The 27461-nt window shown below is 49.9% G+C and overlaps 1 protein-coding gene and 1 long non-coding RNA gene across 6 annotated transcripts; one reads left to right on the top strand and one right to left on the bottom strand.

Annotated features, from left to right (window-relative positions):
* Window positions 1-341: 341 nt before the first annotated feature.
* PSMA4 (proteasome 20S subunit alpha 4) lies at window positions 342-10523 on the bottom strand. Its single transcript, XM_005294498.5, has 9 exons — window positions 10406-10523; window positions 9624-9646; window positions 9108-9150; window positions 6840-7002; window positions 5267-5344; window positions 3292-3380; window positions 2222-2352; window positions 1853-1976; window positions 342-753 (listed from the first exon to the last, which is right to left on the bottom strand). Exons 2-9 carry the CDS (start codon window positions 9624-9626, stop codon window positions 599-601), a joined length of 786 nt encoding a protein of 261 aa, XP_005294555.1. The 5' UTR covers window positions 9627-9646; window positions 10406-10523; the 3' UTR covers window positions 342-598.
* Window positions 10524-10729: 206 nt separating this feature from the next.
* Window positions 10730-20344, top strand: LOC135973957 (uncharacterized). 5 transcript variants are annotated; one of them, XR_010591078.1, is made up of 4 exons: window positions 10730-10867; window positions 11896-11991; window positions 13162-13275; window positions 17686-20335. It is a non-coding gene; the product is annotated as an uncharacterized LOC135973957 (long non-coding RNA). The 5 variants fall into 5 exon arrangements; XR_010591080.1 differs by having other exon boundaries at window positions 10856-10981; XR_010591079.1 differs by having other exon boundaries at window positions 10856-10981; window positions 11896-13275; window positions 17686-20344.
* Window positions 20345-27461: the final 7117 nt, after the last annotated feature.

Raw genomic sequence — 27461 nt, 5'->3', positions numbered from 1 at the left:
ATTATTAAACTAACAGTATTTACTACAAATTAGAAGTACTCTTACTGCTTACAGGAATATTAGTGGAGCAGCCTTGATATTATAAAACTTAATATGCCAAAAAATTATAGATAATATATATATATATGACAAATATACTTTCATTCAGTATTAGAATTTTAAATAGGAAATGTTCTGTAAAGGTGTTCTAAACTTCTGAAAGGCTTTATTTTTCACAGTAGTGTCATAACTCTGTTATTTACCAAGTAGCTACGTATAGGCTCTAGACTGATTTAAAATATTTAACTTCCCTCAAATCAGTGTATTTAGATATTACTGATGAAATAAAATACCCATTACCATTCTTTTAACATTTTATTCTGTAATACAAAACAAAAAGATGTAAGAAATAAATGAATTCTAGAATTAAAGTAATAGTAATTCAATGCAAGAAGTGGTAAATCAAGTATTAAATTTTATGATGACTGAAGGCCTGGCTCAATAAGTAATATTTCTGGCTTTTCCACTTTATCAGATTTGCAGGCTTTCATGAAGTGGAAATCCAAATCTTTCATTGAAGCAGGTCCTATATAATCTATAAAATGCTTGATTTCAAGTTCTATTTATCTTTTTCTTTTTGTTCTTTTTCCTTCTTTTCACGCTCAGATTTTGCTTCTTCCTCCTCATGTTTTTTTATCAACTGTTCCACCTCTTTTTGCTTTAGTACTCTAATTGTTGTCTTTCCATTCTCTCTTGTCAATGTTGCAATTTCAACTGAAACAGACAGAAAATATTTGCATTGTTACTTTTACCTAAAATCAGTAATACTTAATAGCCAAGGTTCTTTATGGTTAGGATTGTCAAAGGAGCCCGAGGGAGTTAGGCACCAAACTCAAAACAGTCTCCTTTGAAAATCTCAGCTTAAGGCCTTGATTCTGTCAACACTTTTGTACAGGTGTTACTCACTCATGTGAGTATTAAAAATATAAATGGACTACTCTCATATACAGGGCTGTCCCTAGGGGCGTGCAGGGCCCGGGACAAGGCACCAAGTTTCTGCCGGGGGGAGGAGGGGAAGGGGGGAGAGAGGGTGCTCCCCCTACCCCTTCCCCAAGGCCCCACCCCACCCTCTCTCTTCCCCTCCCGCCCCCTCCCCACGCACTTCCGCCCCCTCCCCTGAGCGCACTGCACCCTCGCTCCTCTCCTCTCCCCCCGCAGCACCTTCAGACACCGGGAAACAGCTGATCGTTGGTAGGCGCTGGGAGGGAGGAGGAAGCGCTGATCAACGGGGAGGCACTGGGAGGAGGGCTCTTCCTCGCCCCCCCGCCACAAAGCAAAGGGCCTGGAGTAGTTCACCGTACCCTAGGGATGGCTCTGCCCATATAAACAAAGTTAAGCACGTGCTTGTTTGCAGGCTCAAGGTTGAGAGTTAGTAATTCCTGCATCTGCAAAACTGGCCATTGTCCACTGCAACTGAGTGGCAATATAATAGAGAGAGAAGGTGGGAGAGGTAATATCTTTTATTGGACCAATTTCTGTTGGTGAGAGAGGCAAGACAGTGCTCCGTATGGCTCAAAAGCTTGTCTCTCTCACCAAAGGAAGTTGGTCCAATAAAAGATACTACCACTCCCACCTTGTTTCTCTAATATCCTGGGATTGACACAGCTACAACTACCCTGTGTGGCAATATAATACACTAGTTTGTTTTTTAAAACTGCATTATCACTGACTTTTTTTTTTTTTTACACTAAAAAGCAATTGTTTGAAACACATCCAGTTTATTGTAATCTTTTTACAGCAAGTGTTTGGGTTTTTCAGCAGCAAGGAGTTAAAGCAGGTTCACCTTTAAATATGGGAGAGCAATACTGCTTACCTTTCTCTGCAGAGAGTTTACTAACATCCATGGTTTTGTTTAGCACTTTAACGGCTAAAGCAAGTGCAGATTTCAAGGTCATTGCTCCTTCTTTATAGTCTTGTTTTAACATTGACACAGCTGCCTGTCAGACAAAGAATGGAGATTTATTTAATGCAAAGCAATGCATATAGGCAATTTAAAGTTCCGGTGTCAGCTGTCAGAGATCATTAATACTGCTGGCATTAACATTCCTGTAGGAAATGTTTTACAACTATTTCTGCTTGTAGTAATAATGAATATGGAATTGTGGTTAGTACAGTACAACTGTAAACCTATTTATCATGGACAAGTTCATTTATTTTGTTTTATTAAGAAAAAATATCTTACAGCACTATTATTCCCAATGCATGTGGCTTTCCATCCTCCATAGTTTCCACTAGGATCACTCTGATACAGCTGAAATCCATAATGTTTATCCCAGCCAATGTACAGCAATGAAACACCAAAAGGACGTTTTCCTGTTAAAATACAAGGGTATTAGTAATCTAAATTTAGTAACAAGATTGGTCCCGAACGCTGCTTTTAAAAAAAGAGTCAAGGAAAATGTTAAATCCTTTCCTCTGAGCTAGGATTTAATAGACTGCTCTGTACTTCTGGTATTTTAGATAAGCTCTACTATAAATCCTTTTATTGTTTCCTTCTAAGATGTGAGGAAGAATGCTGCTGGAGTCTTATTTCAATCTCTTACACTACCAGCAATTTATTTCCATGTAAACAAACTGGAATTTACCACCTTAGTATCTTAAAACAAATCTTCAATGACCATCCTTAAATTTTTAGCATAAGAGCTCCAGAAACCAAAGTACATTAATGGTCAAGTCACACTACAGATATAATGGAGGTTATCAGCCAGTTAGGGTCTTCTGTGTTTTAACACTTTTATTGCTTGTGTTTGTGGAAACATCACAGTTCTGTGTATTTGGAAACACTCCCTAGGCTATAACATTGTTCTCTTACAGTCACAGAACCATGTTGTCTGACCCACACTAATAATTTTAAGAAGTATTTGAAGACAGATGCCCCTAGCCACAGCTGCTAGTCCATAGTTACATTGGTACAATATATGGGTCCTAGATTTAAAAAATAAATAAATAAAATACACAAAACTAATTTCTTCCTGTTGGGATTCAGGGCATTCCTGTGCTCAAAAAGCCCTACATCTCAGCCACCAACTTTTCAATAGTGATTAATGGCTGTGTGTATACCAGCAAATTTAGTATCTATAAATTCATCATCATTTCAATGCCATCACTTGAAAACAAAAGTAAATTCCTTCAGCAATTTTTCAGGGGTCATTTGCGCTTAGCAATTTTATAGGCCAGTAACCAAATATTGTAAATAACTTCATAAAATCATTCTTTAGACATTTAAAAGTTCAAATATGTTTCATTTATTACCTCCAAACTGTGTATAAGCTTGCTTGATATCACATAGTGCTGTTACCAACTGCTCACAAGGAATTGGTTCTTGATACTGCAATAGATACCTAATATTCAAAAGAAATATAAAAAATAATATATTTTTCAAAATACTCTTTTTGTTTTTCAGCTCCATAATTCAGGTACAGAGCTCAGCACAGCAAAGCTTAAGATATTATTTTGATTCACAGTTCTATCAGAATGAGAATGGAAATCCCAAAACACACAGCTGGTACCACAGCAAAAAGTACTAGGCCTCCCTATTATTTAGTAATTCTTACCAGCCAATTTGCAATGTGGCTGTGATAGCAACCTCCATGGAAACTGTACTTTTTTGCAACAGGGGAATGAAAAATAAAATTAGCTAGTGGAAGGATGAGAATGAGCAGAAGGTAATACAAAACAAGTCTCTGAACAAGATCCCTGGCACTGATGTCTCTGTTACCAAACTTTCAAATGGAAGACGTGTGCCAAAGTTGGTTCACAAGACTTAATAAAAAAACAAATCACTTTGAATTTTTCCATAATGATTAGGTTGTACATTTGTCACAAAAGTGAGTGGGCTCAGTATATTACCTGATGATGGCCCATGAGCAGAGACCAATGAATCTGGAACAATCTTTTTGGAGCAGGATAAATTAGGAGAGAAAACATGTTGGCAAGACAGGTGTATTGTAAAAATTAAAAAATGAAAGCAGCGTGAATCTTACAAGGATGGCTATAAGAATGGAATAACGAGTTACCCAAAAAGGACTGAGGTTAGCAATTTATTAAAGAGTACACATGCCTGTAACTTTACATTTCAACACAACTTCTATTACTTGTGACATTACCATCACAACGTCTGTAAATTTACTATAAGTCTACAGCTATAATAATAATAAATTAAGAAAAACATATTAAAGTAATGGACCAGATCCTTGGGTATAATGAAAGTGTACCCTTTCACAGGTCTGGGTGATTATATGAATGGCTTTGTACTCCATGAGGTGATACGGCAAATAAAATGTTTCTTTATAAGAAACCAAATTTATATTTGAGAACACTTTCTGTAATTATATATTATTCCTTATTTAAGGAATCAGACAACCTTGAAGCTGCACACGTTTATTAGGTCTTTACCTAGCTATCCAGTAGTTAAGTGTTTCATTTTTAAAAAAGGACATTTCTGAAGTAAAGTACTCTAACTACCTCTAACATATTAACAATAAATTGATTAGCATTTCACTGGAACAGGGTAATCCTTAGTGGATGTAATCCAACCATTTTGGTTATCTATTTTATGCAATGTAAACAAACGGGGAAACGATACTGTTTCCTTTATTGCGCTATATGACTAGAGATTCAGCTATAAACTGGAGCTGTCTGGAATACATAACAAGATAATGTAAAACACAGTTTCACAGATTGTTATTTTCCATTTTCTTGGCCTGGTTTGTCAAATCATCTAAAACTGAACAAATTTATCTTCTGCTAGTATATTTAGTTATCTGAATAGCGTTAAAGTTGGGTATATGCGCCATATACATAGGCCACAAAAAGGAGGCTCACATGCAAGGCATTAGATTTTATAACATGTATACAATTGGACCAGAATAGTAAATAGGAATTATAAAATAAGCAGATCCAGAAGTTCAATTTGTTGACTGGTACCAGGTATTCATTAAGCCATTGGTTAGGTTCTGGTAAATGTTAAAGTTCTTTTAGAGCTACTCCTTTTAGTTCACATGAGCCAACCATACATGAAAGTAAAAGCAAAACTTAATTTAGTCAGGGGCAAAAATGTAGAACATTTATTCCTTTTGTTTGATTAAACTTTAATACATACACGGAGACCAAAAGAGAAGCATATTCCTTGTTAGAGGATTAAATTTGAAGTCAGGGTTAGTCTTAAGTCCTCATTGTCACATGTTACAGCTCTTAAGTAAAGCTACAAGAATATCTGTAACCATACCTTTGTGCAATAAGTCTCAGTTCATTTGTTAGAACATTAGCATCTGAAGTTATCCCTGCAACACTGCAAGCCATATCCCTGAAATATAAATACACACGTTCACTGGGTTGTTATTCATTCCCGAGCAATAGTTATATCATTATGCAACGTTTCAGAGGAAGAACACCGTTTCATACCTACAATGAAACCCACATACTGTAAAACAAAAAAGGCCATAGGCTTCTGCCACTGCATTATGTCAGATACATGTTGTAACCACTCCCGTAACAGCACAGTAACATTCTGACAACCTTTTATTCGGGTCAAACATACTGTGCAATGACCAACTAAAACAAAGCTTTAAATTCTTATTAATGGAGATTCTAGAGGATATTCAGTGTGCGCGCAACTGACAAACTGGTTAATTGTTACTGGAAAACAATTTGAGAGAAACAACTGATTCAGATGAGAACAGATGAGAATTTTCTTAGCTGTATTTATTTTTAGCAAAGAGTATTGCATATCCTTAACTGTGCCAAGTAGCTTAAATTTAGTGTTTCTCCTGCTGAATTTGAGATGGCTATAAAATATCCACTGCTCGAGCAGACAGGATCAAATACAAAAGTAGAAAAATAATCCAGGTAGTGGATTTAAAGGAAAAAAAGTAGGAGCAGACACAAGTAATCACTCCTTTGATTGTAGGTAACAGGATTCCTGAATAACCCAGTTCTTCCCCCCCTGCTGAATAAGCCCCTGGCTGCCCCCAGGATTGAGGCAGAAAGGAGGGGGGAAAGAGGACAAAGTCACTTATGCCTCACGTGCACCGAGCAGAACTCCAGTGAACATGAGTATCCAGACCTTTATTGGGCAGAGTGGAAAACAATCCACAGTGTGATTCTTGCTGATAACACAGGTGGTAAAAATCTGAATAATTAGAAAAAAAGATTGAGAAATGGATCATCTCTACTACAGTTATGTCATAGAATATGAATGCATGCTTTACTCATATTCACAGAAAATACGAAAGACAAAAATGCATGATTTGAAATGTGACTTGCAGCCTCTAAAAACTAAAGATAACATATAAACAAGACAGGGATCAATATTATTGCAGAAATAATGTGCAGAATTGTTCAGTTTTAAAACAGAACAGAGAGCAAATGAAGAAAATCAGGAAGTGGAAGGTAATGTATGTAACAGAGTGCACATCACTGAAATATGAAAACCTATCAGCAATAGAAGCAATGGGTAAATTTGTTCAAGAGTAATTCTGAAAATTAGGAGAAATGAGGAAATCAGAGAGCAGAGCGTTATCACATAAATACTAATGCAGTGATAGCACCCCGTATTGGGAAATACCAGCTCCCATTACAAAAAACATTCCCATATTCACTTTAACATATGGGTTATTCTGTCTAGAAAAGAAAGATTTTGCTATAACCATAATTTTTGAGAGCTGCTAAAGTTAACACAGATAAAATAATTTCACTCAAGAACTCAAAACTCTTCAAGTTGTCTGAATGACAGAGGTAATTAAATATCCTATTAGCAATTATAACAGCAGTGAACATATTTCACCAACATCTCAACTTACTCATTAAGCTTGTATATTTTCTCTGAAAAAAAGACTTCATCAAGAAGCTTGTGGATGTTGCGCCGTTCTGCTGCTAACAACACACCATCATTTGCTAAAATTCCCAGGCAAGTGCCTGCATGTCCAATTGCTTCCATAGCATATTCAACTTGATACAAGCGACCTAGAAAAAGAGGTTTAAGTTGGTAAATTCAACCATTTAACTCTGAAGAGGGCCAATCCTACAAGGTGTTGAGCACCTCGCACAACATAATAAGCATAACTTAACCAACTCTCACTGAAGTCATCACATCACAAGATCAGGTCCTAGGTCTGTCACTGATGGTAAGTTAATTGGTCAGAATCAAATAAGAAATCCAATGAACACGCACAGTGGCAGGTTCAGATAGAAAAAAGCCTTGCCCTTACAGAGAATTTCAAATGCAAGTTATCTACAACAGTAGTTCTCAATTGGGGGGTCCGCAAACCCTTTCAGAGGGTCCGCGGGGCCACGCAGATAAAACCCAGAGCCCAAGCCCCAGCAGCTCCCGCGGGGCTGAAGCCAGGAACTGCGTGGTTGAAGTCCCAATCCTCAGCACCCCCGACAGGGCTGAAGCCTGGAGCAGCAGGGCTGAATTCCAGAGGGGCAGATGCCCTGAGCCCTCTGCCCTGGGCAGAGTTGGGAGGACACAGGGGTGTTGCCCCCCTGAAACTACAGTGCAAGAGCAGGGCCAGTCCTGGGGCAGCTCCACCCCTCTCCCCACGGCCAGGTAAGAGGTGGGAAGCCAGAGCTAGGCAGTGCAGGACAGCTGCTGCTCTGGCTGGTGCCATGAAGCAGGCACCTGCGGAGTTGCCTCATCTCCTGCTGCTGCTAGTGCAGGTGGTTGAAGCTGCTCCTCAGCTCCCAGCCCCCTTTGCTCACACAGCTGGTAAGAGCCGCTCGGGCGAGGGGACCCGGTTTCATGGCTGGCAGAGCCCTCAGGGAACAGAGACCGCAAGGGAGGCCTCCTGGCATACAGCCTCTAGCTACCCTCCTCCCTGCACCCTGAGCTACCCCTCTGCCCGCACACAGCCCCTAGCTACCACCTCCCTGCACCATGAGTGGTTTTCAAACTTTTTGAGCTGAGCCTCCACTTTTGAGTTATAATTTTTGGTTGCGCCTCCCTCCTCATCCCCCTCCCCCTCAATCCAGACAGGCGGGTGGCCTGCTGAAGAGAGTTGGGGTGGAGGTGGCACTCCCTCCCCGGACTCTGCTGGGAGCTGGCTCAATCCCCCCCACCCCCGAACTTCCTCCTCTCCCCACTGGGCCCTGGAGTTTTTATACTATGATGTGGGGAGCCTCAGAAAGAAAAGGATTGAGAAACCCTGATCTACAAAACTAACTGAAGCAGAAGCAGAGACAAAAAACCATGAATTTTTCAAGATTCAAAAAGGAGTTGTAGACAATTCTATGAATAAATAGCATCAAATGTTACACTAGGTAGGATACTATTGTATGGACTATTAATACTCATGTGTCAGGGCTTAGCCAATAGCTGGGAAATGTTTTCTGTGTGTCATTCCACTGCCTAGGATAGTACTGAACAATGGTTTGAATTTTGGAAGGTTAATACCTTCCTCTGATGCATTCAGCATTAAACACTGTTGACAAAAGGAAACAGGATACTGAGTAGATAAACCTTTGGGTCTGTTCCTACATGAAAATTCTTATGGTTTTGCATTTCTTACTTTTGTGCATTGTTTCCGGAGTTATAAGGATGAATGCGGTTGTCTTTCTGGAAACTGGGGGTGTATCGAGGCTGGCACAAGGAACCCTCTTGGCTGACAAATTTTACTGCAAAATCTCACTGAATTTTGCCCAAAGCTGGACTGAAAAAACACACCCAAACTTACTACCAAAAGGGTGGTGGCAGTCAGCCCCTCTGGGCACGAACACGTAATTCACTGCCAATGGAACCGGCAAGAACCATATATAAATTAAGCTGGAGAGCCTTCAAAAAGAAATGTAAAGAAGCAGATCTCAATTAGATAGAGGAACTTTTATATTTTATTCTTAAAATTATCTCAATTTGCATTAAAATTAAAAGCATATCTCCACTATGGCCATGAACTCCCTTATAGTTTTGGGTGTTCCTCTTAATGAGAAGATCTGATTTCTGTGTCACAAATGAACTCAGGCAAATTGTCAACACTCAAAACTTCTACATATTTCAGTTGCTATTTAAAATTTTTGGGAGGCATAAGGAGAGAAGTTGATTGGTTATCTGGTTCCCATTTACAGAACAATACCTTCTGGAGAAAATATAGTAGTTCTGGAATCATATCTTCGAGACTGTAACAAAAACATAACAGAACAACTCTTGTTATTTTTTTTCCCTTTAAACAGAAGAAACTTTATTCAGTAATACTGTCAATCATGTTCAGCAGTAACATAGTGATTTCAGTTTAATATCGGTGAGACGTATAGCATTACAGGTAGTTTTGTTGCCATTATTGTATTAGTTACCTTTTTTTACTAGTCAAGGGACAGAGTGCTCAATTTGCATTTACGTCAGTGCTTTTTCCTTTATCCCTATCCCAATCATGGTCTTCCTCACAAAGCTTTACAACTAATGCTGTAAACACTTCTGCACATGCTTAATTTAGGTAAGAAATCCCAAATTTAAGGTGGTTAAAGTTAGGCATGTGTATAAGTTTTTTCAAGACTGGGGCCTCTGTTATTTAAAGTCATTTAGCTGCAGAGAGCTTAATGATACTGCTGAACTCAGGCACAAAAAGGTCTCTATTTCATGCATAGTAACTCACCATTTTGCTTGTATGTTGTTACACTGTAAAAAAAAAAAAGTCAATACAAAGAATAGGTTTGTAGAACATAACTACATATATTTATCACTCAGACATTGAAAAATGATGTACGAAAGTACTAATTACAGTAATTAGCGCTCAATAACAGAACAGCCATTTCTTTATTATTCTAATAGAAGGGTCTTTTTAAATGTTGTAGTTAAGTTTTTAATGTACATGAATCTCAGTGATAAGATAATTAAAAGGGGGTCGTGGGAATCACCTCGACAGGTGGTAAGTAAACCCGATAAAAAAAGATCCCTTTTCATGCATTATGTCAAAGTAGAAATCGTTGTAATGAAGCTGATCAGTGCCTGTACAAGTGTTGAGGCGGGGGCAGGTTTCTCCCCCTCATTCTCCTGCAAAGTCCATATTCCCAAAGAGAGAAATCTTGGGACAGACAAGGCACCATCCCCTGCACGAGAGGAACTTGGGAGCTAAGTCTCCCGGCCCACTGAGAAGGCGGGTGGTGGGGGGAAGAGAGGCAGGCCCTACCCAGCCCCCTTACGCCCCGACCTACCGAGAGGGGCTGGGGACAGCCACAGTCCCGTGAGAGAGGCGATGGGGTTCCCCCGGCCCAAGGAGGCCGGCTTGAGCCCAGTTCGCAGGCGGCTGCACTGCAGAGTCATCCCCCTCCCCCCGCAGCACGGGAAGGCCCCACCGCCTCCCAGTTCACACCGGGGGTTGCTACTCTCCTCGGGCCCAGCCCTGCCCCACCCCTCGGGCGGCCGCCCCGCACTCACCGCCGCGCTAGGTGCACTGAGGGGCCCGTCCACCGGGAAGAGAGTGTGCTGCCACCGGCCACTGACTCAACCCCTCACCGCCTGCCAAAATGGCCGCCGCGCACGCGCGCTAGCATGGCCTGGCCCATTGGCCGGGGCACTCCCGAGTCCCGGCTCAGCGAGGCGCTGCCGGGGGCGAGGCGGGCGGCTGAGCGGGCGGGGCAGACCGCTCTGCCTGGGGAGAGAGGGTCTGGTGAAGGATCGCTCCGCTCCTAGTCCGGGCCTCTCGCTCCCCTGGCCAGGCGCCTCCGAGCTGGAGCAGGGAGCGCGCGGTCACACCGGCAAGGGCTGGGCTCCTGCCCCTTCAATGTGTCCGTCATTTCAACAGCTCCGGAACTGCCTCACTAAACCCCCTTGTCGCTGAGAACGCGCCAGCCCTGGGGAGGCCTTGAATCTGCCCGGCCTGGCGCCACAGCACTGCAGGTTCCTCAACTCTTCTTCAGTAACCAGACTGGAGAGAGAAATAGCCGTGTCCCCCAGGGGTCTGACCTGGGCACAGTCCTGGTCAACATATTCATAAATTCCCTGGAAAAAGGGGTAAACAGTGAGGTGACAAAACTTGCAGATGATACAAAACTACTCAAGATAGTTACTTAGGGTTACCATATTTTGTGCCTCCAAATGGAGGACACTCCACGGCCCCGCCCCCAGCCCCGCCCAACCCCGCCCCCTCCCCAAAGTCTCCGCCCCCTCCCCTGCTTCCCGCGAATATTTGATTCGCGGGAAGCCTGAAGCAGGTAAGGGGGGTGTGGGGGGAGGAGGCGCGGCCCAGGCTGGCCCCCCGGCGTTTCCAGCCTGGGTCAGCTCGGGCCCTGGGGTGCCGGCCCCGGCCGACCACCCCCGGCCGGCCCAGCACTGCCGGCCCCCGGCGGCCTGGCGCACCCCCCCGGCTCCCGGCCCCCCGCGGGCCCGGCTCCCCGCCGGCCCAGCTGACCGGCTCCCCGCGGGCCCGGCTGACCCGGCTCCCCACGGGCCCGGCTGACCCGGCTCCCCGCCGGCCAGGCTCCCCGCGGGCCCGGCCGACCCGGCTCCCCGCCGGCCCGGCCGACCCGGCTCCCCGCCGGCCCGGCCGACCCGGCTCCCCGCGGGCCGGCTGACCTCCCGATTTTCCCGGACATGCCCGGCTTTTGGGGATTTCCCCCCGGACGGGGATTTTAGCCCCCAAAAGCCGGACATGTCCGGGAAAATCCGGACGTATGGTAACCCTACGGGTGGGGGTGTGGGGTCTGGGAGGGATTAGGGTACAGGAGGGGATTCCGACCTGGGGCAGGGGGTTGGGGTGCCGGGTGTGAGGTCTGGGAGGGAATTTGGGTGTGGGAGGGGGTTCCAACCTGGGGCAGGGTTTCTGGGTGCGAGCTCCAGCCAGGCGGCACTTACCTCAGCCAGCTCCTGATCAATGGCACACGGGTGCTAATGCAGGCTCCTGACCCCTGGTCTCCCTCCGCTGGCAGGCTCTGAGCAAGGCCTGCGCCGAGAACATGGATGACGAGCTCTCGATCCTGCTGACAGCACCCCCCAGCACAGACAAACTCCAGCACATCTTGGAGGTGAGCAGAATGGGGAGGGGCAGCAGGGGTTTTACCTTAGCCCTGGGGACTCCTAGAAAGAAGAGACTGGAAAATCCATGTTTCTATTGGATCCTTCCGAGTATGCATTCGTGATATAAACTCACTGGGTGACCTTGGGGTAACTCACTTCCCCCTTACAGCATCAGTCTTCTCCACTATCAAATCTACACTGGGGAAGAAGGACAGAAGCCCCGACAATCACCTTCACCTCTGGGTGTCTGGTCCTGGGAGCCGAAACCAACTGGACTATCTGCCCCATCTCCTAAACTGCCCTGTCTTTCCCTCCTAGGGCCTGGTCCTTAGTGCTCAACCTGGCCCCTTCCCAGCTTGTCCCTGACCTTTAAAGGACTCTCCAAGCCCCTCCCATGCCTGCTTCCCTTGGGGTCTCTCTCCTGGCTGAGCACAGGCTGCCCTTCTATCTCTCAGCAGGCCTGGGTCCTAATCACAGGCTGCGTCTTGTCACGTGACCCCCACACTTATTCCCTTCACCCTAGGGAGCTGCATCACCTGGGCCAGGTGCAGTTGAGCTCCAACCCCTTTCCTGGCCATCTCACCCTGGGACAGGTTGAAACTGGAAACCTGTGGGTAACAGTAACTGGTTGCTCGCAAAGGTGCTGAAGACACAATGGAAGAGGAAATCCTTTGGCCTGGATTGAAATTATTCCGACTGAAAGTGAATGAGAGAAAATAGGTCCAGAGTTCTCTTCCTAGCAGCAGAAAATGTAGCGATTGATAGAGGTTCAGGTCAGAAAGGACCATTATGTGCATCTAGTCGCCCCTCCTCTATAACTCAGGGCCTAGAATGTGACCAAGTGGTTCCTTCAGCCAACCATAGCATGGGACTGAGCCAGAGCATGTCTTTTGGAACGACATCCACATGCAGGAGAGCCAGCTGGCTACCAGAAAATCTCTCTTCTGCAGTGACGTGGGGTTAAGGGACACGGGGGAAAAGACATGGAGGCTGTGACTAAACTTAGAGCAGCAAGGCCAGGAAAACCAGGGTTAGGTCCCAGGCCTGGCTATCAGATCTACTGTTTTCTATTCCTGGCTTTGGGACCATGAGCGAGTCTCTGCACCGCTGGGTGCCTCGGTTTCCCCAGCTATCAAATGGAGCTAATCAAGGTTTTGTTTGTTCTCCCCATTTTACAGGGTGGGAAACCGAGACACAGTTGGGACCTGTCTACACTACAGGTCTGTCGTGCGTTTGTAATCTGCTGACCCCCACATGTTGTTCAGAGCCTATGGACAACACAGCTCCTAAAGGTACGTTTGTTCTGTGCTTATCCCCTATGTACCAGCAGGGCTGGACAGCATTTCTCACTGTGATGTGGGGAGCAGGTCCTGGGTACTAAGGGTCTGAAGAAGCTCTCAAGGACTAATTTTTTAAAATAATTGTTATCAATGAATTGGGAGAAAACATACAATCACTGCGGATAAGATTGGGGGGTGACAAAATACAGGCAGAGTGGTAATTCCTGATGGGGAGAGGGCAGTGATACAGAGCGATCTGGCTCATTCGGCCAGCTGGACCCATTCAAAGAAAACAAGTTTGAGCAGAGCCCAATGCAAGGTCCTATGCGTGGCAACAAGGCACGCCGGCCACACCTCCAGAATGGGGACGTGTATCCAGGAAAGCAGTGACTCTGAAAAGGATTTAGGGGCCAGAGTGGAGAAGCCACTCAACATGAGCTCCCAGTGTGATGCTGTGGTGAACAGGGCTAAAGCCATCATTAGACGAAGGAGCAGAGCCGTGAGTAGGATAGGGAGGTGACACAGCAGCAGTGAGACTGCTATTGGAATACTGCCTCCAGTGTTGGTGTCCTCCTTTGAAAAAGATGGTCCTAGAAATTGGAGCTGGGGCAGCAAAGAGCCACCAAATGTTCTGAGGGCTGGAGAAAAATGCCTTCTAGTGAGCTATTGAAAGAGCTCAACCTGTTTAGCTTATCAAAAGAAGATTGAAGGGGACTTCATTGAAGTGTTGATGTGCCTTAATGGAGAGAAAATACTGGGGATTAAAGGGCTCTCTAGTCTAGCAGAGAAAGGCAGAACAAGACCCAATGGCTGGAAGGTGAAAAGAGACAAATTCCTATGACAAATAAGGCACAAATATTCAACAGCGAGGATGATTGAACACAGGAAGAAGCTACCAAGGAAAGTGGTGGATTCTCCATCTCTTGATGTCATTAATAAAGACTAGATGCCTTTCCGGAATGTGTTTGCCCCAAAAGTAGCTATTGTGATAGACAGGAGGCCTGTGATATGCAGGGGGTCAGATTAGATGCTCTAACTGTCTCTTCTGGCCATAAAGTCTACTCATTTCTGAGAAACCGAGTGTAGCATTGGGAGCAGCTTGTGATGTTTTACTGTCTAGAATGAACACTCATTGAGCGGGGTGATCCCCAGAGAGTAGCTCAAACCTCCAAAGTGTCTGCCCTGTGGCAGGACATTAACACTGCAGGGGAGGGGTGGGTGTGGCAGTGACATCACAAAGGCCTTTTGCAGGACCTCGGCCTATTGGCCAAAGGTGCAGGGGAGGTGGTGACCTCACAGAGGGATGCTGACATCAGCCAGGCAGGACAGGGGCGCAGGGCCAAGGAAACCTCAGAGACCCCTGTGGCTTTCCTTCAGCAAGTCTCCTCTCGAGATCTCTCTTTGAGGTCTGAGAGAGTATTTGGGTTCGTGTATGTGAGCACCAGGAGGAACCTCTTTTGAGTTTTCTCCTTTCTTTTTCCTGATTTCATTAGAAATCTGACGTCCCTGTTTAGAAGGTAAGAGCCTCCGAGAGGTTTGGAACCTGTTCAGTCTGCTGCATCTGGCTCCAGCTGAATTTTAGGCATGGAAAACACTAGCTTAAGGTGGCCAAATTTTATTCCCCACCTGGGATTTTGTCCCTTAGAATCTCTGGGGACATTAAGGTTTGTCCTTTTTCTTTTACCTTTTCCTCTATCCCTCCCTCCTTTCTTTTCATCTCTTACTTCTTTTGTCCTTTCCCTGTTCCCCTCCCACCACCAGGAGGGGTGTGTGTGTGTCATGGGGGTTGCTCTACAACTCCCATTGTGGGAGGTCCACCGAAAAATGTGGGGCTGAAATAGTGCTCAGACAGTGATCCCCAGCGGTGACCTGGGCCATCCTTTGGGCTCTCTGGTGAGAACCCTCATCCTCCCGCCCCTCGGTCTCTACCCTGATTGGCTGAGCAGGGGGTTATTGACAGGGAGGAGACTCAGGTCCCTGTTGTTTTCTTTTAAGACCAAGTAAATAGTCATAACCAGTCATATGTTCGACAAATTTTGCTGCGTCTCTGCAGTTCATTATTTTCTCTAACATTCCAGTTCTCCTAAAATACTTGCTGAATAATTACTATGAACTCTTGCTGGTCTGGAACTCACTTGAGAGCACTTTATTCAGGTCATTCAATGTCTGAAATTCAAGATCCGATGGTTAGTTTGAAAATCAGGGCTCTTGGGTCCTATTCCCAACTCTGCCACGGACTGGCTGTGTGACCTAAGACAAGTCAATTCTCCTTTCTCAGCCTCAGCTTCTCCCTCTTTCAAGTAGGGATAACAATCCGCCCTATTTACCTCCCGGCAGGTGGAGAATGGGGATCTATTGGAGAGTGTCACTAGGAGCAGTGCATAAGATGAGGTGTCCTATCCTGTTTACTCAGATCAGATTAGGACATAATAGAATGGCTGAAATAGTCTATTTTATTTGTATTTTATTATGTTGCAATTGTTAAAAGCAGCACCTACTTAGCTCAGACTGAAACATCTTATCTAATTTTTGAGATCTAAGTATCTCCTCTTTGTGTAGCTCAAACCTCCAAAGTGTCTGCCCTGTGGCAGGACATTAACACTGCAGGGGAGGAGTGGGTATGGCAGTGACATCACAAAGGCCTTTTGCAGGACCTCAGCCTATTGGTCAAAGGTGCTGGGGAGGTGGTGATCTCACAGAGAGATGCTGACATCAGCCAGGCAGGACAGGGGCGCAGGGCCAGGGAAACCTCAGAGTCCCCTGTAGCTTTGCTTCAGCAAGTCTCCTTCTCGAGGTCTCTCTTTGAGGACTGAGAGAGTATTTAGGTTCATGTACATGAGCGCCAGGAGGAACCTCTTTTGAGTTTTCTCTTTTCTTTTTCCTGATTTTACTAGAAAACAGACGTCCCTGTTTAGAAGGTAAGAGCCTCCGAGAGGTTTGGAACCTGTTCAGTCTGATGCATCTGGCGCCAGCTGAATTCTAGGCATGGAAAACACTAGCTTAAGGTGGTCGAATTTTATTCCTCACCTGGGATTTTGTCCCTTAGAATCACTGGGGACATTAGGGTTTGTTCTTTTTGTTTTACCTTTTCCTCCATCCCTTCCTCCTTTCTCTTCATCTCTTAAGTCTTCTGTCCTTTCCTCTGTTCCCCTCCCACCACCAGGAGGACTCTGTGTGTGTGTCGTGGGGGGTGCTCTGCAGTGGGAACAGGGACAATTCTCCAACTTTGGGCAGTCGAGAGCCTGGGTGAGATAAGGGGCGTTAAAGCCCTTTGTGAAGGAGAAAGGGGAGTTTCACGGTGTTGAGCACCAAGGAATTCTAAACTTTGCTAAAACATCTAGTCTGCAGAAACCAGAAATGGTTGGGGCCACATTGTAACCATTGTCTTTTTTAAGCCCATTGAGGGATGTGAGTCCCACCCTTTTAGGTATCTGGGGTGCTGGGAGAAGAGAAGAGGTGCCTGTCTCCATTTTATGGCCTCAACAAACTAAGTGCTGTGCCCCAGTTCTCGTCAGAGATCCCTGAAAAAGAACGTCTTCCCATCCATTAACATACCTGGAAAGATACTGGAACCCCTTATTAAACAATCAGTTTGTCAGCACCTACAGGACAATTTGGTTCTTAGGACTAGTGAGCATGGACTTGTCAAGAACAAATCATTCCAAACCAATCCTAGCTCCTTCTTTGGCAGGGTTACGGGCCTAGTGAAGTAAACAGTAGATGTGATCCATCTTGGTGTTAATAAGGACATTCTCACAAACAAACTAGGGAGATGTGGTCTAGATGCAATTAGTATAATATGTGTGCACAGATGGTTGCAAGCCCGTACTCCAACAGCCCAGAACCAAACACTCCTTCTCCTGGGCAGTGCGCTCCGACCTCTAATGGTCAGATGCTGCTTAGCACTGTCAGAGCAGCTTTTGCTGGGGGATTCTCCCAGCACTTTCCAATAGTGGGAAAGTATGAAATCCCCATTTGACTGCTGGGGACAGAGCCTAGAGCGGGGAGCAACTTACCCAAAGTCCCACAGGTCAATAGGAAACTCAGGCGCAGGGCTGGGAGTCACTGCCCCTCCCACTCCCAGGTCACCGCCCAAGGGTGGCTCCTCTGGCAGAGGTGCGGGGAAGGGTCACTCTCTCCTGGCTGGGCTGTTCTTTTCACTCCAGTAACATTGCAACGGCTTTGGGGAGAGGCTCACTCCCAGGATCAGATACAGGAGGGGCAGCAGGGTCCAGGGAACAGGGGCTATTCCTGCCCTGCCACTGTCTGTCTGAGAAACCTTGGCCTTGTCATTCCCTGGCTCGGTGCCTCAGTTTCCATTCTCGCCAGCCTGTGCCTATTTCCCTGCAGTTTCACCTGCGTGTTGGTGCCAGTCCCATCCCCGCACTGCACAGTCTAATACCGGCTCCTCTCTCTTGCCAGCACTATGACACCTGCCGTGGAGCCAGAGCTGGAGACCCACCTCCTCCGAGCTGCCCTGCACGCCGTCTTCACCCTGGGCATGGAGAAGGACACCACCCAAGTGCAGGTAGATCATGCTAAAGTCATGGATTGAAGAGCCAGCTGTCATCCTGCCATGAGTCCTTGCTAATTGCCTGCAGTGGGATGTGAATGAGAGAGGCCAGGATATGTGTTTGGGGGTCTCACCAGTGTTTCCCAGAGACCCCACTTCCCATCCTGTGGCAGGTGTAGCCTCACTTTCCCTAACTCTGACCCATGGCTCTCCCTTGCTTTCAGGATCTGCCTAGGGTCTTGCCAGACCTCCTGGATGCCATGCTGGGGAACCTGCTGGCAGAGTCCCCAGACACCGACAGGCTCCAGTACATCTTGGAGGTGAGCCCGATGAGAGAGGTGGGGACAATTTTACCTTCACTCTTAGATCCATTTTCCAGTCTGTCCTCCTAGCCGGGCCCCAAGTGGGCATCCTTGGTCAGGGCAGTCAGTGCAATGCCTCCTTTCCCCACAGCACATTAACTACTAGATCGTGTCCACGGTGCCGCGAGAGAGAGCCAGGGCCGTTAAGAGCAGCACTGCCCTGCTCAGATTCACCATCACCCTCCCTGAGTTTGACGTAAGTGACCTCTGACCCCAGCTTCCTGACTCCAGGCGTAGGTGATCTGGCTCCGACGGGCTGTAGGATCTGCTGCTGCAGGGGCTGTGGGTTAGGAGTGTTCCTCTTGGGGAGGCAGAGTCAGAGCAGAGAGTGAGCCTGGCTTGAGTCAAGTTCTTCTTGTCCTAGTTAAGTGGTGACTCTGGGCTTTTAAGGGGACTGTGCTCCAGGTTCATGCCTCCCTGTCATCCTGGAGCAGCTGGGGAAGCAAGTCCTCATGGAGGGCCCTGCAGAGGGGCTGAGGGGAAGGAGAGTCCTGGCCCGGGGGGGACTGGGAGCTGACAGGAAAATGCTGATGGAGTCCCCTCTCCCTCTCCCGTCCATTAGAACTCAGCGGAATTCCCCAGGATGGGTCACCACATGGCACAGCTAGCTCTGTCCGTCAGTGACCCAGCCAAGGACATCAGCCGGCAGGCCAGGGAGGGGGTTTACCGGCTCTACCAGCTGCTGCTGCACCAGAGGAGTAAGGAACCCAGCTGGGAAATGGCACCCGCTAGAAGAGTGAGACTGGGACCCCAGCCAATTTCTCTCAGATTGACCCCGGCTGGAGGATGAGTCTCTCTATCTCTTTCTGTGTTCCACATCACGCCCTGCAATTCTGTTGGGCCGGGCACGCAGCGAGGACTCTGCCCACTGTGCAGCCACCAATGGGATTGGAAGGACACAAGCCCTGCAACCAGAAGGACAAATGTGTGTGTGTGTGTCTCTCTCCCTGTCACCTACTCCCTCCTGGGGGAAACCCAGCAGCTGATGGGGAACAAGGTGAGCAGCTGCATTAGACTCAGGAGATTGGGGCGCGGCCCAGGCCTCATTCCCATCCTGTGGCCATTCGCTGGCCTGGCACAAGAAGCCTGGTGGGGAATGAAAGGGAGAGCAGGTGCTCCTGGGAAGGGAGATGAATTCACCTCCATGAGCAGGAGCGAGCCAGCTTGTCCCCGGAGCAGCTCCAGCCAGCTCTTTAGCCAGGCTAATTAATGACAAGCTTTGCCTCATCCCAGACTTATGTTCTTAGGACAGGGTGCTATCGCTCTTGGGAAGGGCAGGAGAGTCCCCCAAGTGCCCTCTGCGAGACTCTCCTGTCCCACAGGGCCGCACCCAATTCCTAGTGGTCTGGTGTCTGTGTCACCCGAGCCACCACCCAGAGTTGCTCCCATCACTGGCAGCCTGGGAGGCCAAGGACTGACGGGTGATGGCGTCTGACCAGGCAGGGCTGAGGCACATGGGCAGGGGACGCTTGCCCTGCTGCTGGCAAGGCTGGACCCGTTCTGGAGAGAACAGGAGGATTCAGTCAGCAGTAGGGTTACCATGTCTAATAAATAAAAAAAGAGGACCCTCCACGGGCCCTGGCCCCGCCCATTTTCCCACCCCTAGCCCCGCCCCAACTCCGCTCCTTCCCCGCCCTAACTCCGCCCCCTCCTCCCTCCCACTCCCAGCCATGGGGAGAGGGCTGCCACAGCGCTACCGGCTTCACGGTTTGCCGTGCAGCCCCCAGACCCTGCGCCCCCGGCCGGCACTTCCCCAGCGCAGCTGGAGCACGGGAGGGGAAGCGCCCACCTGGTAGCGCTGGCTCATGCAGCTCGGCTCTTAAAGTCTGAGAGGGGAGGAGCGGAGCAGCTCAGCTGGAGCCCGGGAAGGGAAGTGCCTGGCCGGCGGCTCGGGGTCTGGAGGAAGGGAGGGTGCTGCCCGAAGCAAGTAGCGCTGGCTCGGGCAGCTCGGCTCTTAAAGTCTGAGAGGGGAGGAGCGGAGCAGAGCAGCCGCGGGAGAGGAAGTACCCGGCCAGCATTTTCCCGGACATGTTTGGCTTTTCGGCAATTCCCCCCGGACGGGGGTTTGATTGCCGAAAAGCAGGACATGTCCGGGAAAAAACGGACGTATGGTAACCCTAGTCAGCAGGGGCTGCCGATCCGTCCCATTCACCAGGGCTGCCATCCTGCGGCTTCAGCATTACTGGCTGGGGTGACTTGGGGAAAGGTCTCAACCTCCCCACATCCCACTTCACTGCTGCCAGAATCCCTCCTGCCCCCCCCCCCCGCTACAGTCCCCTCCCTACCCAACCTGCATGGGGCTGGAGGAGAGGGGTCTGAGAACTTGAGCTGTGGATTGGAGGTGGAACAGCTGTCAGGGGCACTGAGGGGGAAGTGGCAGGAGCTCCCCGTACAAGGAAGGGGGTTGCCACTGGAGGTCACTAGGAAGGACAACAAGACTCCATCCTGGGGGTCAGGAGGGGAAATCCATCCCTCAGAGGTGGGCAGAGGCTGGGTGGAAATGCTGCTGGTTCCAGGGGCCGTTAATCCCCCCTGATTCCTCGGAGGCGTCTGAGTCTCAGACAGGTTCTCATTCCCTTGCAGCAGGAGGACGTCACGGCCAATGTGATGCGCCAGCTCCGTATCATGCGGCACTTGCGCCAGGTGCCCGAGGAGCTGCAGGGCCTGTGCCTCCCAGGACACCAGCAACTCCCGCTCTCTGCTGCAGGTACTGCTCTGGCTCTCTGTAAATGGGGAGCTAGTGGAAGGGGAAATGGAGCCCCCTGGCACTCACAGAAACCCTCTCCCCTCTCTGTGGAGCAGGGTCCTTTCCTCTGCCCCCAAATTCCTTCATCTGGGACAGGAGCTCTTTCCCTCACACCCATTCCCCTCCCCTCTTTCCTTGATCTACCCCCATCCCATTCCCCCTGCGCCCAGGCAGAGCTCTGCCTGCCCCATATGGTGCAGAAAGGCCTGTGATATGTAGGGGATCAGATTAGGTGCTCTAACTGTCTCTTCTGCCCATAAATTCTACTCATTTCTGAGAAACCGAGTGTAGCATTGGGAGCAGCCTCTGCTGTTTTACTGTCTAGCCGGCTTGCTTCCTAGAATGAACACTCATTGAGTGGGGTGATCCACAGAGAGTAGCTCAAACCTCCAAAGGGTCTGGCCTGTGGCAGGACATTAGCACTGCAGGGGATGGGTGGGTGTGACAGTGACATCACAAAGGCCTTTTGCAGGACCTCCGCCTATTGGTCAAAGGTGGTGACCTCACAGAGAGATGCTGACATCAGCCAGGCAGGACAGGGGCTCAGGACCAGGGAAACCTCTGAGTCCCCTGTAGCTTTCCTTCAGCAAGTCTCCTTCTCGAGGTCTCTCTTTGAGGACTGAGAGAGTATTAGGGGTCACGTACGTGAGCGCCAGGAGGAACCTCTTTTGAGTTTTCTCCTTTCTTTTTCCTGATTTTACTAGAAAACTGACGTCCCTGTTTAGAAGGTAAGAGCCTCCGAGAGGTTTGGAACTTGTTCAGTCTGATCCATCTGTTCCACAAGTCCTTCAGTCCAATCCACTTCCCTAACTAATTTCCTTAATTTTTTAAAGTTAGCCCTTTTGAAAAAAAAAACCCTAGTCACAGATCTATTTTTGTTTACCCTTCCATTTAGTTTAAACTGAATTAGCTCACGATCGCTCAAATGAAGGCTGTCCCCTACAACCATTTCTTCTAAGAGATCCTCACTACTCACCAAAACCAAATCTAAAATGGCATCCCCTCTTGTTGGTTCAGCAACTACTTGGTGAAGGAATCCATCAGCTATCACATCTAGGAAAATCTGAGCCCTATTATATTACTAGCACTTGTCCTCCAGTCTATATCTGGGAAGTTAAAATCTTCCATGATCACACAATTCCCATTAGTATTTACTTCATTAAAAACATTGAAGAGGTCTCGATCCCTATCCAAATCAGACTCCAGTTCTAACAGACAGCAACCCCCCCCCCCCCCCCCGAAAGGCAGAGATAGAGCCCAGGAATCGAGATGGTGGGGAAATTTCATTGAAACCGTTTCTGACCGAAAATCCTATTCAAACTAAACCAGTTTGTTTCTTGAAATCATAACAAGTGGCAATGAAAATTCTTTGTCACAATGTGTTAAATTGTCTCATCGCACTCAAAGAGGAGACACTTAGATCTCAAAAATTAGATAAGATGCTTCAGTCTGAGCTAAGTAGATGCTGATCTTAACAATTGCAAAATAATACAATACAAATAAAATAAACTATTTCAGCCATTCTATTATGTCCTAATCTGATCTGAGTAAACATGATAGGACACCTCATCTTATGCACTGCTCCTAGTGACACTCTCCAATAGACCCAGCAGTCCTTATTTCCAGGCCCCTTAACTAACCACTGCTGCACACTCCCTCCCACAGCTGGCAATTACAACCAATCATGTCCGGTCCCCCTGCTTTGAGAGGGAGTGTGCTCCGCTGGAGAGACTTCCCTCACGGATCACAGGGGGAACTCAATCCTGCCAACGATGCCAATCATAAATGAATCTACTCATCGTTAGGTGCCCCCCGGCAGCCAGGCATGGCATCACAGCCCTCTCGCTGGGCTAGCGTCCCCCATCCATGGTCGCTCCAGCACCACGGCAGTTTCTCTGCCTGGTAACTCCGGCCAGGTCACCACCTTTAGTCCACCCTTCTGGGGCCCAGCTTGCCTCACACTAAAAGTCCAAAGAGGTCTTTCCACAGACAGAAGTCCTTCTGCCATCGCTGGGGCATTTGCTCTGCCTGTAGCCCCCTTGCTGGGCTTGGGAACCCTCTCCAGGTGCGTGTACGCCGCCTCCTCTGGGGCCGGTAGGGGAACCCAGTCCCACCCTGACATTGATAGCAGCTCAGGGCCCTGGACCCAACAGCTAGGTCTGCACCTTTCTCTTTGCTGCACTTTTCCAACCTCTCTTCTCAAGTTCCCCTCCAGGCTTTCCTTGCTGCTCTGAACTTCCTACCTCGTTCTTAATCCTGTTGCTACCCCAGCTGGGCTGTATCACCACTGAAGTCTGGCTCTTTACGGGGGCGGATATGGTGCCTCTCAGTTCGGGCTCATTCTATAATCAGCTTTCTGTGAGTGCCGGGGGGCTCCATTTCCCCTTCCACTAGCTCCCCATTTACAGAGAGCCAGAGCAGTACCTGCAGCAGGGAGCGGGAGTTGCTGGTGGCCGCAGAGGCACAGGCCCTGCAGTGCCTCGGGCACCTGGCACAAGTGCCGCATGATACGGAGCTGGCGCATCACATTGGCCGTGACGTCCTCCTGCTGCAAGGGAACGAGAACCTGTCTGAGACTCAGACGCCTCGGAGGAATCAGGGGGGATTAACGGCCCCTGGAACCAGCAGCATTTCCACCCAGCCCCTGCCCACCTCTGAGGGATGGATTCCCCCTCCTGATCCCCAGGATGGAGTCTTGTCCTTCCTAGTGACCTCCACTGGCAACCCCCCTCCTTGTACGGGGAGCTCCTGCCACCTCCCCCTCAGTGCCCCTGACAGCTGTTCCACCTCCAATCCACAGCTCAAGTTCTCAGACCCCTCTTCTCCAGCCCCACCCAGGTTGGGTAGGGAGGGGACTGTAGCGGGGGGGGGGGGGGGGGAAGGAGGGATTCTGGCAGCAGTGAAGTGGGATGTGGGGAGGTTGAGACCTTTCCCCAAGTCACCCCAGCCACTAATGCTGAAGCCGCAGGATGGCAGCCCTGGTGAATGGGACGGATCGGCAGCCCCTGCTGACTGAATCCTCCTGTTCTCTCCAGCAGGGCCGGCTTTAGGAAGGGCGGGGCCCAATTCAAACATTTTTGGCGGGGCCCCGGCAGGGATGACAAAAAAAATAATGTAAAAAAAAGCCTTTCATTTCTTCCATGTATTATTTACTTTCCATAACTGTATAAATAATAAAATTATACATTAAGTACATTGCATCATATATGCTGTTGATCAGTTATTAATGAGCTCCGTTTCACATGTGTGGGTCCCCGCCACTCCCTGGGGGTGTGCTAGGGTGACCAGATGTCCTGATTTTATAGGGACAGTCCCGATTTTTGGGTCTTTTTCTTATAGGATCCTATTATCCCCCACCACCTGTCCCGATTTTTCACACTTGCTGTCTGGTCACGCTAGTGGTGTGCACATGTGTGGGTCCCAGCTGCTCCCTGCCCTCCTCATTGAAGCAGGTGTGCAGGGTCACTGTCCTGGGAACTGCAGGGCACCAGTGGACATGGGGCTGGCTGGAGGCAGGGCAGGGGCTCACTGGAGGTAGGGTCTGGCTGCAGGCAGGGCAAGGGGTGCGGGGCTGGCTGGAAACAGGGGTGTGTGGGGCTGGCTGGCTTTGGGCAGGGCCGCAGGGGGGTTGCGGCAGGGGTTGCCTGGAGACAGGGCAGGGGGTGCGGCAGAGGCTGGCTGTGGGCAGGGGGTGCAGGGCTGGCTGGAGACGGGGCTGGCTGTGGGCAGGGCAGGGGGTGCAGGGCTGGTGCGGGGACGGGGTGCAGCAGAGGCAGCTTTAAATAGCCCCTGAGTCCCCCGCTATCCCAGGGCTCTGGGGGCTATTTAAAGGGCCCAGGGCTCCCCTGCTTCTACCGACCCGGCCCTTTAAATAGCCGCGGGAGCCCTGGGGAAGCAGCGGGGCTCCAGTGGCTATTTAAAGGGCCAGGGCGGTAGAGGCAGCGGGAGCCCCGGACTTTTTAAATAGCCCCCAGAGCCCCGCAGCCCTACCCCAGGGCTCCAGCAGTGGGGGTCTGGTAGCAATTTAAAGAGCCTGGGGCTCCGGCCCCTGCTGGGAGCCCTAGGTCCTTTAAATTGCCCCCTGGGGAAGCCGGGCCACCCTGGTACAGCGCACCGGCTCTTGCCGGTACACCGTACTGGGGCTTGGGCCCGGGGCCCGATTCAGGGGAATTGGTTGAATTGGCCTAAAGCCGGCCCTGGTGGGGGTATGGCCACAGAGCCGCAGGGAGGGGAACCCTGAGGTGTGGCGGCTGGGTGGGTGCTGGGAGTTCCTCCTGAAGGGACGGGGGTTGGCCAAGGTCACTCAGCCCCGGGGTCTGGGAGGGGGACAGGCTGAGGGCACTCAGAGCCCCATGAAGTGGGGGGGGGGCTGAGGGGAGGGACTGGCCAGGGGCACTCAGAGCTCGGGGGGGGGGCTGTCCGGGGGGGCACTCACAGCCCCAGGAGGTGGGTGGGGGAGGGCACACAGGATTTCAGGAATTCCCTGGCAGTGAAGAGCTGCTGGCGGCAGGGAGGAGCCAGCCGTGACAATCCCCACTTGGGATCCCTGGCTGGGCTAGTGGCTATGGGGGCCCGTGGCCAAGCTGCAGCGGAAGGTGACCTGAAGGAAATGCCTCGGCCTCGGCCTCCGGCTAGGAAGGGCCTGGGCCAGACAATGACCCACCGCGCAGTGTCCCAGTTCCTTGCCCCACACCTGCGGGGCACGGCCCCTCCTCTGTAGGGAGGTTGGCATGTACCTTAGTGCTGCTTCCTCCATCCCCAAAGGCCTCTCCCAGCCAGTCTCTGGCAACCCCTGCCGTTCAATACGCACATTACCCTGCTGTGACACACCCGGGTTGGGGGGGGAACCCCTCGGGGATGGGGGGGCTGTCACACAGCTGGGCAATTTAACCCAGCTGGGCAGGAGTGACTGTCTCCCTGGAGCTGGGGTCTCAGCCCAGGTGTCTCTCTGCCCTTCCCCCTAGTCGCCCCCGGGCGAGGTGGGAGTGCCCCACGTTGCGTTCCAGCCCCACATTCGCACCCACAAGTGCTGGTGGGTTCCAATCCCAGCTGAACACGCCCACCCGGCCCTAGTGCGGAGCAGAAGGGCCCAGCGCTGCCCCACAGACCCTCTGGCTCTCCGAGCCCGCTCTTACCCATCACCCCAGCACGTCTGGCCCAGGCTGAACGCTGCTGCTCTGTGCAGAGAGGCTGGCACTTCTCGCTCCTGCCGTACGAGGGGCTGCTACCGACTGCTCCCCGTAACCCCCGCCCTGCTGCGCTCTGGGGATGTTGCCCTGCTGTGGAGCTCTGAGGTGTCTTGAACTGGAATTTGTTTGGAAAGAAACTGCTAAGGAGCCTTATCAGCCCCGGTCAGAGAGTACCTGGGAGCCTGCCTGGGTCGGGCGGGTCTGGTACAGCCTCCCCCCAGATAAGGCTCTTCCCTGGACCTGCCACCCATTGGAATCTGGAACGATTCCCTCCGAGGTAACACCCGGGGCAGCCAGGGCAGGGCAGGGCATGGCCTGCTCCCCTGGAGCGTTAGGACTTTCAGGAGTCAGAGGTGTCAGCGGAGCAGGTTGTGATTGTACGTTAAAGCAGTGAAGAAAGTTGGGGGGACAGAGGAATTGGGTGCTGTGGCCCCCCCATGCCTGGGGCCTATTTGAAAGGCAGCTGTCACACTGTCCCCTTTATCGGGAGTGCCCACTACACCCATCTCACGCAGTCCTCGGCACGAGAAGGGGGAGCATGTTCCCAGCTGAACGGCGTTCGTCCAGGACTCACCGACCCCTATTCCAGGATGGGGGAGTGACCTGAGAGAGAGGTCACCATGTAGCCTGCAATTATCAGTGGCTTCTGGATTCCTCTGGGAAAGGGTTAACCAGGGGCTTAGTTTAGTCCACACTTGGCTTTCTCGGCAGTGCTGGACTCTGGTGGCAGGGAGGTGTCCAGCTCGCACCCTTTCACCTGGCAGGGAAAGTGCCCTAAAGGTTAGGATGTTCTCACAGGCTGTCGTAGTTACTGGGACCTTGGCAGGGAGGATTGGTGGCTTGTGGGGCATCGGATACCTCCCCTCCTCCTAGAGCTGTGCAGTAACCAGAACATTACCCCCGCGAGGAGAGGGTTTCGGGGACCCTGGGATCTTGGGAGCCAGGGCTTCTCTCAGCAGCCTGGAAGCCCAGGCCCCCCATCAGCCTGTCAAGCAGGTGGGCAGGCGGGCGAGCTGGCAGGGAGCTAAGCAGCTTTCCGTGCTAAACCTGCCTGCTTTCTGTCTGAAGGTTTGTCCAAATCGACGTGTTCCCACGAAACGTTTGGATTTTGACAAGCTGGCAATTTCTGATGGAAAAACGGTTCCACTGGCAAATTCTGACCAGCGCCTCTCCTGACCGCACAGCTCCCTGCATCTTTGCTGAGCGTGGAATCAGAATGGACTTGACACAGGTGGTTGTGCCCTGGGATGCCATCTCAGGCCAGCTCCCCCAGTGCTCCGGCGCTCACATTCTCCTAGTGGTGACGTCTGACCCTGGGGAGATGAAAGGCCTCTGCGGGTTGTTTCCTGCAGTGTGAGCTTTGGCTGCAGGCTTCTGTCCCCAGCCAT

The sequence above is a fragment of the Chrysemys picta genome, chromosome 10 (assembly GCF_011386835.1).
Source record: "Chrysemys picta bellii isolate R12L10 chromosome 10, ASM1138683v2, whole genome shotgun sequence".
NCBI lineage: Eukaryota > Metazoa > Chordata > Testudines > Emydidae > Chrysemys > Chrysemys picta.
The sequence above is the reverse complement of the archived record's forward strand: the minus strand, read 5'-3'. Positions and strand labels throughout refer to the sequence as shown.

What these genes read in the sequence shown, in the direction of transcription:
- PSMA4 (XM_005294498.5), bottom strand. An exon ending in CTGAGACTTATTGCACAAAG is followed by an intron (nt 3,381 to 5,266) that starts GTATGGTTACAG and finishes TTTGAATATTAG; the next exon opens with GTATCTATTGCAGTATCAAG. An exon ending in GCATTGGGAATAATAGTGCT is followed by an intron (nt 1,977 to 2,221) that starts GTAAGATATTTT and finishes TTTGTCTGACAG; the next exon opens with GCAGCTGTGTCAATGTTAAA.